The 18,812-nt window shown below is 35.3% G+C and overlaps 1 protein-coding gene across 1 annotated transcript; it reads right to left on the bottom strand.

The window, feature by feature from the left end:
* Positions 1-2,819: 2,819 nt before the first annotated feature.
* Positions 2,820-7,326, bottom strand: LOC108687961 (protein jim lovell). The gene is made up of 2 exons (XM_018194008.1): positions 7,136-7,326; positions 2,820-4,902 (listed from the first exon to the last, which is right to left on the bottom strand). The coding sequence occupies exons 1-2, from the start codon at positions 7,324-7,326 to the stop codon at positions 2,820-2,822; spliced, it is 2,274 nt and encodes a 757-aa protein (XP_018049497.1).
* Between the last annotated feature and the right edge of the window lie 11,486 nt (positions 7,327-18,812).

The following is an 18,812-nucleotide window of genomic DNA, read 5'->3' as shown; positions in this document are numbered from 1 at the left end:
ATAACTAAAATTGCAAATTAATTAACAATTCATGTTGCAATAATAAGAAAGGACATTATATTTAATTTAGTAGTTTTATATTGAAACATGGATACTAATATCTGTAGTTCATTTATATTTTGTATAATTTTTCTGACTATTATGTATATTTTCTTTCCATTTTCCTTTCAAGTCAAACGGTTTAAAACGAGCTTCTCGATATGCCATTAATTAGTCATCATATATTTCACCAATAAAAAAAGTTTCGTTCCATCTCACCTCATCTCATTCTTTATCTATCGTAAACATAATCATTTTTTGTTCAAGACGCCTATTATATTAACGGAACGTGCGATCGCAAGTCCTACCGTAGCATCGTACTTTGTTCAGCCGTTAGTAAATACTATTTGGTACATGATCACTTTTGCAGCAGGAACTATTACATAGCAGTGGCGTTGAAAGTTGTCTCGCGATCGCGTCGCAATGTTTTCGATGCTATTTTGTTCTCGCAAAAAGATCCGACAATCTTCAATTCGCGTCTCAAGAAAGAATCGATGATTGCGGATGACTTTAAAACAAGACGATGTGACGTATCGTCAACGAGACTGAACGAGCCTGAATGTAAAAGGCGGAACATATGAAGATTTTGTTACCAAGATTCTGATGAACGAAAATTTTACTTTTAATTTTATCTTCTTAAAGAAATGTTTTCGAAAAACAATTTTTATCTTCACTTAAAAAGATGTTTTTTGAAAAATAAATCTCGAAGTCGAATAAATATTTACTAAGAATCAATTTCCAAATTATGTTCGGAAATCAAACTATATGAACGACATCCGACAAAGAGCTCTTAAGTATTTTTCTTGACAGCCGTAAAAATCTCACGCGGTCTAACCACCGACGGAGGAAAGACACAGCAACAAAACCCAAGTGGCAAGCACAGAAACGAGCGGAGAGCAGTTAATGGCGCTTAAGCGTGGATTGAGCAAAGCTCGAATGTTACATCGAGAGTATACCCTGCGGAGAGCTGCGAGTCGGTTGGTAAAAGTCAGTCTTGTGAAGGATAGTGTCTCGTGTTGAATCGCGCGCGTGTAAATCTATATAACCCTCGAGCGATGAAAAACTTTATGGAGGGGTCTCTTAATTAACTATCGTGCGATTAATCCTTTGACTGCGGCACGTCAAACTGTTTTTTCAAAATATCCAAGATCCACGGATGGATCTCTCAGTTCTAGTATTCTAGCTATTGCATGTATTGCTCTTATGATATATTTTTTGTAAAATCAATACATCATAATTGTCTGAAATTGATTTAATTTCCTTTGAAATATATATTGTTAAGTATTAAAATCTAACAGGATTAATCCTAGAACACTATCGACATTGAATGATAAGTACTGTTATTGATACATATATGTATAAGAAAATATAGGCCACTCTTAATTAACATAACAAACAATTTTGAAACGTTTCACACTTTTGATGATAAAATAGATCTTCATAAACACAAAAAACCTAATTATTAATTCAAAAAGAAAAAGAACAAACGTACTACCAAACTCAATCTTCAAAATTTGGAGGAGAGAATGTGTCATCTAACATCCCCTCATAACACTTACCAATAAAACATATTACAATGTAACACAAAATCGCTTAAAAATTGAAATCATTTATCATACTCTTATGAGATTATAACAGCGATCATATCAAGGAATTTAAATTGATATAAAACGGGCTGAATTTTTAAAAACTTATTTGTAGTACTAGCTTTAGTATGACAGAGTAAGTATCCTGATGACTATTGAAGATATAGCTTAGCATTCAATATCTCGATATGTAAAATTTATTATCGATAGCATTCTAGAGTTATAAATTATTCAAAAATAATCTATCCAAGAATTAAATTATCCAAGAATAAACTATCTTATATTTTTCAACAGACCTCTACTTTTTGTATTATTACTTTTTTATAAAAAATTAAACTTTTTCTATAAATTGAGATGAAAGGCAATTTTATATCAAAGCCACATCCATATACGATAAAATTATTTTATAATTTATTTTAAAACAAGTTATCTTATAGGTATTTTTAAAAATATTTTAATTTTGGAAAATATAAATATGCACAATCATAAATTATATAAAAAGTCACAAAAATTTTTATCTAAAATATTTTTTTATTTTACTATTTCAACGATAACTTAGAATCCCATAAAAGTGTTAGCTTTGGGGAGATCACCCTTTAAATATCAAAATATAAAAATAGACGTCTAAATTTTCGTATTTTAAATCGCCTAAATTTTTGTATTTAAAGGCTTTTCTCCACTAAAGCCGATTGTGTCGAGTAACATACTGATATCTTCCTCTTTTTTATAAAAAAATAAAAGAAATCAGTACATTAATTGACGCGATCAACTTCAGTAGGCACGAATAGCCCTAATGACATATTTTAAGAAAAATCAAATCAATTCTGAATTATAGCATATTTCTTAAAGAGTATATTGGAAGCCTTATAAACTTTTGAGTTTTATATGTGTGAGTGTATGACACGAAAACGATAATTTTGCAGATGTCAGTATTTCTAGAAAAGTTCAATCCCAAATCTCCTAAGATGTTTTCTCAAGATAATTAACTAAATAACTACATTTGCGACATACGTTTGTGAATTAACACGAGTTTATAACCAGGTCTACCACTGACCGATTATGATACAGGTATTCACAGCCAAAGGACTAATCGACTATCTGCTCAGCCCTCAGTGGGCAAAGGTAACAAATCAATCATCGCTTAACATCAACATACAAGAACGTACCATTCTAGCCAAACGGTTCTATTGAATCCTAATCAGAACCGTTCTGCTGCAGCAACGCGGGCGTCGATTGCGTTGGTTGCGGCTGCATCGATGACTCCTGGTGATGATGGTGGTCAACAATGGGGGATGGTGTCTCGCTGGTCTGGGAGTTCGTCAGATCGCCACCACCTCCACTGCTGCCGCTCCCATCCCCTCCCCCACTTCCTACGCACCCACCCCCGCCTCCATCGCCGCCCGGATTCGCGGACGATTCAAAGGCCTTCTGCTCGCTCGGAGGTAACATATGCACCATATTCACCAGAGGAAAAGACGCGGTGGCATAATCGGCGGGATAGTAGCCCTGCGGCTGCGGCATGTTGCCGCCGAGTAGACCGCGATGGGGATAGCCGCTGTTGTCCCCCGGATGCTGCAGCGGCAGACCGGTGAGCCCGTGGCTCATCTGCGCGGACTGCTGGACGGGCTTGATGTTATTGTTATTCATGATTTCAGAGTTATTGGTGCCGGTACAAGTCCTACGTAATTGCTCAAGCTTTAGACTCTTCCCGTATTTACCACGCACGTACATCAACAAGCTATTATAGGGAATACCAAACATACGACTAGCCTGCGACGTGGTCAGCTTTTTTTCCCAAACATGTTGCAGAGCTAATGTAAGTTCGTTATTCGTCCAGGACCTTGGTGGTCCACCTCGCGGAGCGCTGTGTTGTCCTTTGGGCCTGTTAACCGCGAGAGCTCGAGTATTGTGATCAGTCCATCTACGTGGTGTGTCACCATCATTACGATGCTTTTTTGCCTTTTTAGCGGGCGGAGGACCGAGACTGGGAGTACCAAAAAGATTTTGCAGCGCTTCTGGCTTGAAATTATCCGTAAGCAGCGAATCCGCGAGGATGCCTCGGTCATATGTGGTGGCATGATGCGAGAAAAGTCCGCCGCCTAGAGCTGTCACGCCGTCTAATGTCGGTGTGAACATCGCCATAGCGCTACGTCGCGGCAAAGCTGATTCTTGTTGCTGCTGTTGTTGATACGGATGAGATCTGCTGGAACCATGTGGACTGTCCTCGCGTGGATGGTGACTTTGAGCCGGCGGCGGCGGCGGCAGTTGACTTTGAGGATGCCCGGGCAGCCATTGGCTGAGGCTTGTCAGGTACTCGGGAGGATGCGGTTGCGACAGCGACAACGTCGGCATTGTCGGTAGTGATAATGCTACAGTTGCCGCTACAGCTGCTGCTACGGCCGCCGGGATGTCTGATACAGGATCCGGATGATGTAGTAGGCTCGTTCCTGTGAGCGGCGAGCCACGAGGACTGCTCGTCGCTTCACTGCCCTCCGTCTTCACATGATGCTGATCTAATCCGCCAGGCGATATAGGTTTCTTCATCGAGAGATTCTCCGCCATGTCCTCTTGTTGCTGCTGCTGCTGCTGTTGATTCTGTAAGTTGTTAATCGATTGTTGTTGATGATATTGAGATTGCTGCAGCAATAGCTGCTGCTGCTGCTGCTGCTGCTGCTGCTGCTGCTGCTGCTGCTGCTGCGTCTGGTGTTGACCGCTGAGATTAAGAACGCTCGTCAATGGACTCGAGCTGACCGGTGGGGTCGAGCGTCTGCTCAGATCTTGCGGTAACAATTCGCCGGATCGTCGGCGCGGACGTGCCTGTTTCCGACGTGGCATTGACGGCGAGCCGCAACTCTCGCGGATACCAAAGTTCATGTGGCCAATGTGCGACTTGGCCTGATGGTCCCTCGTTGGTGGAAGCAGGATAGGTTTCATCTCCGCTGTGCTCTCCAATGCGTTTTCATCATCTTCCAGTGTATCATGTCGCGCGACTTCTGGTGTTGGTGATCCAGCCAGAATGAGATCGCGTGTCGGCGTTGACGCCAATGATAACGGCCTCGGTTCCGTCGATACCGGCCTCGGTTCCGATGACGACAATCCACGCACCTGCAGACACTCTGCGGCCTTCATCAGCCCCGGTAATTCCTCCTGGGCGATTTGCACCTCGCCACGATATATAAAGTGCACCAAAGTGGATAATTCATGATGCGAGAAGTCCTTCAGCACGATCACGGGGTGCTTACACGGATTTTCAGCGAATATCCTCTCGAAGAAAGGACTGTAACATAGGGAAAACGACTCCATACGATTACGATCGTTCTCTTTTAAAATTTGGGAATCCAAAAAAGAAGCAAAAAAAAGCGTTTTTCATTTTGGTTGATTCATCATGTATTTGCGCTAACTACGTTGCAACACAATCACGGAAAATTTTGCACCGCGATATTTGCAACGTTACATGCATCCCAGGCGTGAAACATTGCATGTCTTCGCTCAGTAAGATAGAATGATGGCCAGAAACCGCGGGCAAAAAGTCACCGCAAGGATTAGCGCTCCTTTCCTGATCGAGCGACGGCGAATCAATCAGATGGTACAAGACTTTCGCTCGTTGTCAACTTTACGTCACACGTCTCGCGTGAAGCGAGAAGAGCGTTGTGGTAACGTATAGACGGTACGAAGCGGCACTTAGTTGCCCGGTAAACCACGAAGATAAGAAGCGACGAAGAAATTTTTCTTCGGATAAAAGAGACCTGCCGAGTGCAAGAACCACTCTCGGTTTTCAATGCGCATCGCTTCTTTAAGATACACTATACACTTCCGTTGATCAATAAAACTCGACCGATTATTTTTAATCGAGGAACCGCTAGAAAGGCAAGCAGTATAGGAAGTTATTGTCAGTAGATACATGGGCAAAGGCGATGAGAGAGTTTAGAAAGCTTTAAATCTTTGCTGTCGGATTAATATTTCTTATTCTGCAAGCATTCTTTTTTTTTTTTAATTATCGAGAGGAGGAATTTTACTTACAACAACGTGAGTATAGTGTATCATTATTGGTCTTATAAAGGAGAATACAAATTTTCAAAGGTGACTACTTGGGGTTTCGTGACTACTTGGGGATCATTTTATTTCTATGTTTTCTTATGTATTTTTCTTCGTAGAAACCGAAAATAATTATTATAATAACGCTAGACTTAAGGAAAAATTAGTACATCAAAATAAAATGAATAAAATCCTTATTCACATCGTTATAAAATCACTGTCAGTTATGTTTGAATAATTTATTTATAAAATTAATTCCAAATTGGATCAAATGCGAATAATATTGCATAACATTAATTAGATTATATTTTCATTATAATATTTTTCATTATAATATTTATCATATCGTGCGATGTATAACGCTTGGAATGGGAGGAATCGAGATAACAAATAATGAAAAATATAACCTAACGTTTTGTGGTACAATATTATTCGCATTTGATCCAATTTGGAATTAATTTCATAAATAAATTATTGAAATGTAATAATGACAGTAATTTTACAACGATATAAGGATTAATAAGGGCGAATGAGGATTTTATTCATTTTATTTCTATGTATATCAATTTTTGCTTAAGTCTGGTTATTATAATGATTATTTCGATCTACGAAGAAAAATACATAAGAAAACATAGAAATAAAACGATTCCCGAGTGGTCACGAAATCCTTGAAAATTTGTACTCTACTTTATTGCGTAAAAAATTTTCTTTTTGCTTTATAAATAACAAAAACAACACATGAATGTTTCATTTTGCAGAACTGCAGCGAATATAAAAATAATTGTTTCAAATTAATAATTTTTCTTTGATTTGATTCATTCACTGAAAATAAAAATTTAGTTTATCATCACAAATAAGGGAAAAGAGTTTTATTTGGTAAAAAATTTAATATCTAAAATATTAATAAATAATAGAAGATAATAGAAGATAATAACATAATAATAATAAATAATAGAAAATAATGAAACATAATAATAATAATAATAATAATAATAATAATATTAAATTTTGAATACTTTTTCAATTCTATAAATACGTGTCGATCGAATTCGATTCGCATTAATTGAAGTTGGAAATAATATCAGAATAAAAAAAAATTAAATTTATCGCCAATTTAATAATAATGCTCATAAGTATCTTGCAAAAAAATTATTGTGAAATTTTATCCAAACTAGGATTCGAACTCGAATCTTTTTACTAACAGAGATGAGCGTCTTTACCAATTCGATCATTGACACACCTAGTGATAATTATATCACAATAATAAAAAACAAAATAATAAGAAATCGTCATTTTCAGACATTTTTCTGAATAAACAATAGACAATAAATTGAAATGGAATATATCAATTCATTTTCACTTATTATTGTTTAGTCAATGACATCGTGTTGAAAATAAAAAGGAACCAAAGATTAGAATAAGATTCAGCATCGGAAAAATTTAGCAAAGAAACTGTACTTTTAAGGTTTACTTACCTGCAGGCGCTGAGGACAACTTTGTGTGCCTTGACGCTGCTGTCAGCGCAGATCAGGGTCACGTCGACGAGCATCTCGGCTTGCAACAACTCCTCGAACGCCCGTTGTATGTGGGTGAGATGGTTGTGCCATCGTAAGGAATAGTGCGATTGCAGAGCCATTCTGTCAGGACTGTCCCCGACGCTCGACATTTTTCTTCCGCCGCTACCGCCGGAAGTTGATAAGTTAGCAGAGCCGCCACCTTGTCCCGCTCCGTTCTCTCTCGTGCGTCTTTGTGGTCCTGCGTAAGTCTACTTTTTCCATTCACACGCACACGTTATCACGTATTATGATGCCAACTATCTTTTCGTTTCTCTTCTTTTTTGATGCCTTGTCGCTACTCTGACTGTTTTTCTAAAATTTGAAAATGCGAAGAAATCGGTTAAAACTGAGGTTAAGTCTCTTAAGTCTTTGTGTCCACGATGCTAGAAATCGGTCCGAAATCTCAGAGATAGAGGAAAAATTATTAATAAACCACATTTGAATAATTCGGTTATATGATTAATACGATTAGCCAATTTTTTTTTCATCTGAGATCTAGGTCCGAATTTAGCATAGCTTTATAAAGGAATGAAGAGATGATGAAGTGAAGAGGAGAGTAAGGCATAAAAAGGAAATCACTCAGATATAACAATTTATCGGTATCAGGAATAAGCATCGTCTCTTCGAAGGAACTAGTTTCCGAATGACATGTTCTTTTCCCGCCGTTTCAAAGTTTCGGAGAATCTATAGACATACGCTCGCGCACATTGTAATAATAAGCAATTATTAATTAGTGTTTATGTGTTCGAAAAGTCAATGTATTGCGTATGGATGCCGTTGATTATCGTGTGTCAGTTTTAATTAGATTTTTCAACTTGTGTTACTTTTCTGTTTACATATTTTAACCATATTTCACAAGTCCAATTATAATAAATCGGCGTAAAATTAATATTTTAATTCATTAGAGACTTTTTATTGCTCATGTGGCGTGAAATCGGCCATTTTGTTTTCCACATATATTACTGTAAACAATTGATGCGACAAATACAACGTTTGCAGGAAATACGCTAGCACACACATCAAGATATGACTAACATAGGTGAGCTTGTTTTAGTGACAGCTTTTTATTTTTAGTCTTCTCATATGCAGTAAACGTCTATAATCTGATATGACTGCTGTAATTAATGATTTTGGTTGGTAATTTTCATATGAGAATCTCAGATATGATTAAATCTCTTTACTCTGGATAAGCATCTTTATGAATTCGATTGAAGCATGGTGATATGTATGGTAATAATTAAAAATAAAATAAAACATCATTTTCAGTTACAAATAAACAATAGATGATAAATTTAAATGGAACATATCGGTTCATCTCCACTTATTACTGTTTAGTCGATTGTGACATCATATTGAAAATCTATCTCGGTTAAATATGTGGACTTTTTGTTATTTTTTCTTTTTTTAAAGAAACATTATACAAAATGCAAGTAAGACAAGCTAGAACATTACAAAGCGATTTGTTGCAGGAATAGTTTCTATATCTCGTTCGGAATCTAATAAATATCTTTCAGATAAGAAACGAAACGAACAGGTTGTAATGCTGGCATTATTGAGACACAAAATCATCAGAAACTTGCTGCTCCCGAGAACGTGATACACACTCCTAGTAGCAGAATTCGGCGTAACATTGCTCCAACATATCCCCAACGTTTAATCAATGTTTCGCCAATAAATTGTGCTATTTAGGACATTAATTATTTCTCTAGCCGAATATGCGATAATTATGGAATCACACTTCGTGCGATTTACCCATTAAATATTAGCAACGTTAGTACTTACTTCATCGATAATCAGATGTATTTGGCTATACTAAAAAAAAAGAGTAATCTAGTTACCAAAATGTTTAAATAATTTCAATCAATGTTAAATTAATATAATAAATAATTTTACTTATCTAAATATTTAGTAAGTATATTATCAAATATAATAATATAATCAGCATTTAGTTTAATAATTATTGAATATTATAGAAAAGTAAAGTAAAATTATTTTTGATTATATTAACAGAATTATTTTATTAAAATTATTTTATCATTTCATACATTTATTCAACATTTGGTAGCTATTATCAGATTCCTTTTTTATATTAATAATTTTAAGTTTGATAAAAAAAGATAAGCAAAAGAGAAAAACAAGTGGCAATTACAATTAATTTCTATGACGTCGCCCAATATTCAATGTGTCAGAAAGGAGTTTTCCAAATTGTGACACATAAAAACATAAGAGAACATCTCGATACCGAAAATGTCAATCGTAAATGTCATCCGTTTGCAACTTCTAAACGAATAAGAACAATTAATAAATTGTACAATTTAGTTGAAAGATTAATCAAGTTCATCCGTGTTCTTTATGTCTGATCGCTGACTGACAATGCATCCGTCTAATTCTTAAAGAGTTGCTAGAAGACATTAATCCACGAGAATAACCCATCTCTATCAATCATCCATTAAATTGCAGCGATTCGTAAACTTGTCGAGGAGGCACGTTAGACAGACACGAGTGAAACTTTTGTTTCTTTTCTTTAATCGTAATGCTTTTATATAAATATATAATTTCAAAGTAGGTCGATGAGGTGCTTATAATATGAACTGTACTTAACAAAATTGCAAATTCATTTTTAATTAGTTGGTGCAATAATTCCCTTCCTTCTTCCCCCCCCCCCTCTCTCTCTCTCTCTCTCTCTCTCGCCCCTCTTTGTCAATAAAATACACTATTTAACATACAGGTAAGTATGTTTTGCACGCAATTCTAACGGAACGAATGGCCCTTGAGTTTCTATACGTTTCTCTAGTTGTCTGTACGCGACACGAATTGAAACGAATGACGTAGCGTTCGTGCGTTTATTTTATAATTAAAACGTAATTAATGCAAAAGGCGGCACACGTGCGTAGGCGCACGACGTGACCTGGAACGAGCGTACACCTCTTCAACATCACGTCATTTACACATATGCGACAGCTTCGATTATAAACTGCACCGTGAAAAACCCACTTACGGATACACGCTCGATAAATCACTTCGGTCGCAATTACGCTTACGATAATACAATAGCGATAAAAATAATAAATCGCGCGGGGTGAAGAAAACGCAAGCACACCGCATGTGAAATAAGAGACTTCTCTCGCTCAATTTGCGTTCGAAAGAGCTTCTACGTGAAACGAATATCTCGACAGTAGGTATCGCGACTTCAAAAATCTCGGAAAATAGAATCGTGGTATCAGAACAGAGTAGAGGAATTTCATCTACGCATTGTCCCTGCATTGTCAATCATCTACCGTCAGAATCACTGACACTATCGACACTAAATGAGTGATTAATAAAAGTGTTCTCTCTATACCATCAGATAATTAATTGCCAAGCATCCCTTGCGATCGTAAACAGTTCTTTTCGTAGAAGATTGAAGTAGGCAACACAACAAGCTATGTTTAATAAACGAGATAGGCACATAAACTACAAATAACAATAAGATACGAATAAACAACAAATTCTAGGTCATAATTTGATTCACGTTTATAACGTTTAAAAATCATTTTATTCTTGTTTTATTAAGTGTTAAACAAGGACAAGTGTTGTGAACATGAAATCGGAGTGCTAATGTCACACAGTAGAATCAAGTAACTGAGCCTCTTCAACCTGCTGTTTTTAACTCACGATGGTGAATCGGTAAAATCGGTGAAAATGGCACTCAAAAACTCATTATTTTTCTTTGACAAGAAGTACCCTGTGTGCGAGAGGAGAAAAATACTTTTCTCTTTCCTGTTGTTCGTAATTCACACGAAGCGTGTTCTCCCAGGGAACCACCGGGCCGGGATACGTCACTGTGCGCCGTCGAAAACTCTCCGCAAGTTTGTTGTCAAACTCGCACGTGTTCGGAAAAAGCGCGGATTTACGTCGACCAGTTACTCTTCCGAGTCCTCTTCTGTTCCGTGTCCTCTTTGGCCAAGCTTCATCTTCCTTTTTCATTTCCGCGTTTCGATGCATTGTGCGTTATACGCGGACGAACTATTAACTTAGTCATAACGATGCATAACATTCGAAATTTCTCATCAGATTTCTTGATTTATACGGAAAAGAAGGAACACTGAATGCCCGCGATTTTCGCGAACAATGAAACTATTTTCTGTGTCCACATTCGAATCGAATCTCGCACATGTGAAGAAATTCGGCTCGAAGCTCATCTCTAGGTTTAGCTTGAGGTTTAGCGAGTGTAAGTATATAGTGTACATTAGGGCTACATTCCATTTGGCACTCACAACGTATGTGAGCATCATTTGTTTAACATTTGATAAACAATGAGAATGAAATGATTCCTAGAATGATAGTGCATCGAAAGGAACGTAGCCTAAGGGATTTATATTTTCATTGTACAACAAAAGCGTTTTTTTTGTGACTTTGAAGAAAAATTTTTAAAAAAGTTTTAGAAAAATTCAAGAACTTCTCTGTCCTAACAATTTTTATTATACAGCAGAAATGGATGAATGAAACAGCATTCTAAGAATTCACGATGACCAATCTATATATATATACAGAAATTTAAAATTTTCATAACAGAAATACACGATAATCCAGTAACCAGACGAGATCAGATTCCTCATAATTTTGATATTTCAGAAATATATGTGAGAAAATTATTGCAACTCATATTGCTATCGTTTCTGAGCGAATCATTATTTAAATATAAATTTGGCGAAAAACAAGTAACGAAAAAAGTAACAAGTTTATATTGAGGAAACTATTATTATTAAAGATTAAAAGAATTTATAATATTTGTTTATACAACTTCTTAAAATGTTCCACATTTCCCGTCCTTATTTTAAAACATTTTTCAGAATTCTTTAGTTCCAAATATGAGGAATACATTTCTTCACAAACCGAAACGTTCAAACCTCCTTTTTCTGTCTTTTTTCCTTCAATGTATTATCATTATTCAAAATGTATCATTGTTGAATAATTGCCGAAAAATATTTCTCGATGTATCACAAATTGCAGTTTTGTTGAATTTGACAAAAATATAATAGGTAAAAATGTAATAATAATCATGTATAAATTTATTAAGCGTTTTTCTCGAAAAGCAATAAAATCGATCTTATTAAATATGTAGAAGCACAGCTCCTTTCAACCATACGAGCGTTCATTGAATAAAAAAGTTGCATAAATGACTATGCATAATATCTTTTTTTTTTAATCTCGTTCTTTTTTGTCAGAGTTCACACGCGTTATGCTTGAAAATTTATGTAGACTACTTTACAATTTACTGATAGTATCATAAACGTCCATTTGAAATTGACTCATGGTTTGCAATCATAAATACCAGGTATGCAGCGAAGCTCGGATACGATCATCATACAAATCCAAACAATAGATTCTGCTAGTAGAGGATTAAAGCATCGGTCTCGCATGACTGGTCCGATTTCCACTCGGAACTCTTATAGATCTCCACGATTAGATCTCGTGAGTTCAATCCCTTGATGTGTAGGACACAAATCCTCTTCGTTAATACAACCCGTCCAATTCCAAATTAGAATTCTCCAAGCCAGTGACAGGGCATAGAACTTGAGAAAAGCCTTGTCCTTCCAAAATGCGAGCAACGTACTCAAGAAGTTTCGTTGAAATTATCGAGTTTACACATTCGTCGATTTTATTCGTCTTGCAAAAAGAACGTCATTTCAAACTTTCAAAGCAGAGAAAGCATCACTTTAAAGTCGGAAAAACACGTGCGGAAAGACAATGGCACCATCAACGCAATTTACGTTTTAGATCTGGGCACTCGCGTCACAAGCAATCCAGAGCACGCAGGAATATACAATGGATCTATCATCGCCACATCACCAAACAATACCTTCGAAGGTCATCTTCGAAGCCTCATGGCATTCTCGCAGAATTCCGGAGGTACGATAGGGGTTCCGAAGGATCCGTTGGATCACGCGCGCAATTCTATGGTCAACGACGACGCGGGAATTTGCGCGGGAAGAATGGAAAGACGTTTTCAGAACAATGAATACGCTCCTATTGTGATTATCTATATGCTAAAGCAAGAGTTAAAGATGAAACGAAGAAAAAGGAAGAATGAATATGTATAAAAAGAAATTAGAACAGGAATTTTCCTCACTTACTCCGGCACTCACTCCGTTAATTAAAGAGGAAGAATTGCATTAAGAAAAAAATCGCAGAAGAAATATATTGCGATTTAAAAGAGACGAGTATGTGTAACAAAGAGAGATACGTAGTTCCTGAATGAAGATAATTATAGAAAGTTAAACGATGAAATTTTTGTGCTGTGAAAAAAGATGAAATTCAAACTTGCAAAAGTTCAATCCACTAATACCACAATAGTTCCACGTATTCAACTTTCAAGCAAAGACACGCTGTTGCAACACTAAAGAAATTCTTCGACATCATTAAAGAACCATCACCATGAAAAAAACGGAGATAGAGAAAAAGAATATACGAAAGGAACACTGCGCCTTTAAATGGAATCAGCGATCAGCTGATTTTCTTCACTGTCACCCACCGTATAGCGAAGAGATCACAAAAGAAGCAACCACCGGCATCGGCGCGGCGTCGACGTCGGCGTCGGTGATGCGTCTCACGTGACAAGTTTTCCCAAAAGTATTTTAGCGCTACACATGCGCGACACGTTTTTGGGACACCGCACCAAAACAATTGGTAAGCGCAAATTGCGAACACTTTCAGGATGTACAAGAGATCCCGCGTTAACTCCCGCCGCATGTACTACCGAGTAAACACCGCGCGAGTAAACACTGGGCTTTCAAGTTTCACAAAGTCGTTCCAGGACACCACAGGGAAAATTCACTCCGCGACGCGCAGAAGATAAAGGATTGCGGATAGTGCGGGGGGTTACGCGTATCTCGCGGCCAAGAGGGATCACGCAGGAGACGTAGAGGAGGGAAGCGCGTGGGTGCGCGCCACAGCGCGCGCGAGGGGGTGGTCGAGAGAGAACTGACCGTATCGTGGCGGATTGCGTGTGCCACACACAGCGGCGTCGGCGACGGCCGGTGAGTGAATGCGCCGTGACGTTATAGGCGCCCCTCCTAAGATTCTCGTCCCTCTCTTAAGCCTTCATACATACCCCTCCATCTCACAGCTTCTTCGTCCAAGTTAGTAGCGCGCACCTCTTTCTTCATCAAGCTCACTCCCTCACTCGTACCGTTTTAACTTGTTCTCTCTCTCGCTCTATTTCTCCCTCTCGTTCTCTCACTCATATGCGATCACTCTCCTTCCTTTCCCCACTCTTCCATCTCGGTTTCTCCACCGTCATCCCCTCCTACTATACCTCGCGTATAGCCGTATTTGTTTGCTTCTCTCTTTCTCTCTTTCTCTCTCGCTCTCTTCTTCTCTCCACCCTCTCCGTTTATACTGTCCCGCTTCAACCAATGTTGCGGACCACGGCACTCTTTCCTTGTTTCCTATTTTCAGAAAACGTCAACTATCCAACAATGAATGTGTGTTCTTTAAAAAACTAATTTTACCGATTTTTCTTTATGATTTGTTCATTAATATTGATTTAGGTGCGCAATTCTTGTTGTTCGATCTATCATGGATTTTTTTTTTTAACATACCGTTTGTGGAATGTGATATCTATGATTTATATGTACGGAAATGTTTTCAATGTGCAGACATCTTTTTGTAATTTTTTGTGATGTTGCAAGAAAGTTATATGTTTGTTTAGAAGTTTGAAGATACATGCCTTAATTATACTTCAAATGTAAAAAATTGTGATAAAAAACTGTAATAACTTTTCAACTTTTCAATTTTTGATACTTTTGCATTCATTTTGGATATATATGTAAATATTTATAATTAAATAAATTCATTCGTAAATGTCCTTATAATTAAATAGATTTACTTATAATTAGATTTATTTATAATTTTTTTGCTTAAAGTTATATGTACATCGATTCTTGTATTTATTAACAAGAATTATTTAAAATCTCACAACTTTTCAGAAAAAAAAGATTATCCTTTTCCGCGACTTTATTATTGAAAATGATTGATTCAAATGCGATTCTTGATATTTAATGTTGTAAAACAATTGATGAATAATAAAATAAACATATATTAACATGAATATATAAACATAGGATAAAGCATGGCTATTTCATTCCATTTTTCACGATATTGTTTATTTTTCTGAGCAGTATACATTGAATATTTAAAGGATATACTTGTGCTCAAGAAGCAATCATGATTGTACAAGGTAATTATAAGCATATTAATGCAAAAAGATATTGTTTCTTATTGTAAATTTTATATTATTTTATAGTATAAAATTTGATTGAAAATGATGGAATAGTTCCTACATATTATGATTGCGATATATAATTTTTATTCAAATATTGTTTAACAGAGTGTAAAAAGAGTTGGCCGTGTATAAAAATAATTTTGTTACTCAAAAAAGGAAAATCATATGTTAATTCTATTATGTTGCCATCTCTCCGATTTTCAAAGAGCATCAGTCTATCGAAGAAATCTTCGTTCTTGGTTGATGGAAAAAATGTGAGATTAATTATTTCAAATTGATTTTTTTTCAGATGTGTTTTCCATCGGTTTCGAAAAGAAATCTCCGATAAGTGAGCCAATCCTAATCTTTCTTTTAGAGAATGCAGTATGAAGAATGCATACGGTAACAATTTTGCCGTCTCTAATTGAATCTGATTTTTTTGTAGTAGTTATGAATTTCCGGCAGGGTAGTGAGATCTTCGGCAGAAGAATCATCGATCTCCAATGAAATACTAATCGAAAGATGGCAGCCGTAATATTAATAGATATAAAGAAAAGACAATTTTAATGAAGACTCTCTTAACATTTAAAAAAACTACAATGTCGTATTTTTAATTGAAGTACAATTCAAGATAAAAAACGAAAAATACAACGTACTTTTCGTTAGGCAATGATAATAAAGACGATGATAATGACATTTTTTAAATTTCCTAATTTAGAATTTACATTGTAATATCTCCACTCATAGGATACGTAGAGAAAAAGAAATGAAGATACTTTTCTAATATACAATAATTAAAACCCAAGTTATATCGATTAAATTTATTAAGTACTCGATTAGTCTAACTATTTCTGGAATATGATAATTAAGAATATGAATATTAGCAAGTCCAGAATTTGTAGTTTTTGGCTCGAAATTGAAATGTATAATACCTATTACTATCCCTATTCTTTATTTCATAGCTGTTTTCTCATAGCGCTTTGTTTCAAGAATGAGATTAGTCTGAAATCATTAAAAATTTTTTACCACTTAAAAAATGCACTTGCAATAGTATCTTATGGGATGCGAATGCGGTAAGTTTTTATTTTATAGCCTTGATAATATCATTAATTATATATTTCGTTTTGTTATATATACTTATAATATATATATATATATTTAATATAATTATATTTATAACAAAATACATAATTAATAATCTAATCTATAATTATCTATATAACTTCCCGCATCTGCATTCCATACTCTTTAAATTTCTTGGAGTTAAATCTCATTCTAAAAAGTTAAAATACTGTCACTATTGAAAAAGAGCGAAAAATTTATACTTTTTTGGATTTTCACTCCAGGTGCATTCCAAACTTGCCTCTGTTAATCAAAGTATCATTTTATCCTTGCTGTTCACCGAATGTTGAATAAGGATATAAGATTAGGAGCTGACAGAATCGAGTTTTTAAACACATCTCTGTAATAATAATTTTTAAGCATTGTGAGCGTGAATCACACCGGTCTTTGACTGGTCTAGCAGGTGCTGCTGTCATCACATTTGTTTGCATTTGGCGCATGCATAAGTGGCGGAATATTTATATCTGTTCTTTGTAATTGTAAATCTATTCGCAGTGTACACTCATTACTCAAATACATACTAAAAAAAAAAATGAAATAAATAGATATTAGAAATTTGGCGAAATTGAAATAGAAAATTTTAGTGCAATCCAATGCGACAAAGAACTAGCATATCTCTTGATGAATTTAAGACTTGTTCTTTGTTGTTGCCCTCGATTTTAAAACTTTCTATTTCGCTTTCGCCAAACTTCATATATTATATTTCATTTTAATTACAACGAATGTATACTAATTCAAAAAACGAATCTTCCACCAAAGAAACGAAATCTTTGGTTCCGCTTATCTCTCTCTGGTTTTAATCATATGCATACATATCATTCGCATATAAGCATGTTCTTGTTATTTAAATATAATTCTAGATTTTTTTTTTCAAAATTTAATGTATATTAGAATTAATTTTGAATACTCAGTTTTATCATTGGAGCTCAATTTTTTAGTTAATTCAGATTAATTCAATAATTAACAATATTGCCTACTCCTATGTTAGAAGTGACACAACTTAAAAAATTAAGTTTTCTAGAAAAAGAGAAAAACTATTTTTCAATTTTATATTATAAAAAATTATTGACTACTCAAATAATATCGGCAAAAAGAATATCTTAAGAGAATTGGGATTTAGTTGTACATTTCGGCTGATTTTCAGATTGGTTTCTGCGCTTCTTACTTTTATATCAACTCACGCGCAGCCTAAATGCTGATCGGCGATGCGCGACCCGGTTGCACGAAGGTTGCAGTTGGTATAAAAGAAAGGAGTGCAGAAAGAGCAATCGACCAAAATGTACAACTAAACCTTTAGCATTGTCTTAACACATTGATCAAACATCATATAGTAAACAATATCTCTTTGCAGTGATGTACTTATAATTATACAATAATTACATTATACAATGATACAGTTATTCCTTGAGAGTACAAGCACAATCTTTAAATAATCAACATGTGTTGTTTAGAAATATAAACATTATCACCAGAAATGGACGAAAAAACTTCGCTCTCTCATGTATATTCAATTCCAACAGTATTATCTACATCGTATTATTAAACATCGAATTATCTACATACAATAAAATTTTATCTATTAGGTATATCAATAATTTTTTGAAAGAATAAACAATATGCCGGAGATACAAGACAAATATTTTGTCGTTCTTTAATTTTACTAATATTAAACAACTTAAAAAGATTTCTAAACAATTTAGAAAATATTTATGTTCAAGAAGATTCCTAGTTACAATATTCTTTATTTATTTAATTATAATAACGAATCCAAAACCCCATAATGCAAAAAAATACCTTAGGATCTTCTCATTCCGGAAAAAAAATTTCACTTTGGCCGGGCTGTAGTCGTTGTAGTACTGCTGACTATTTTGTCTTTCCGATTTTCACGACAGCGGAATTTTTCATTTCACGAGCGGCTTTTTTCTGTATTCTTATGAATTTATATTATTACAATTTTGTATAAATACTTCGAACTCTTGAATTAATCGAAGATGGCGAGGCTGCTAAAACGTTGTGTGACAACACAATGAGGAAACCAACGAAAGGGTCAAGCATTCAATACTATAAATATATTGGTGAACCAGACGACTCTTTAAGAGCAAATAGCAACTCAAGAACGTTAATACTAGCCTTGGAATAAGTTCCGTAAAATATTTGAATGTGATGACAGTAGCGTAATTACAAATTTTCATAAATTTTAGATTAAATAATCCCATATATATATATATA

Source organism: Atta colombica, unplaced genomic scaffold (genome assembly GCF_001594045.1).
Source record: "Atta colombica isolate Treedump-2 unplaced genomic scaffold, Acol1.0 scaffold222, whole genome shotgun sequence".
Lineage (NCBI taxonomy): Eukaryota > Metazoa > Arthropoda > Insecta > Hymenoptera > Formicidae > Atta > Atta colombica.
Note: the sequence above shows the minus strand (reverse complement) of the source record. Positions and strands in the feature narration are given on the sequence as shown.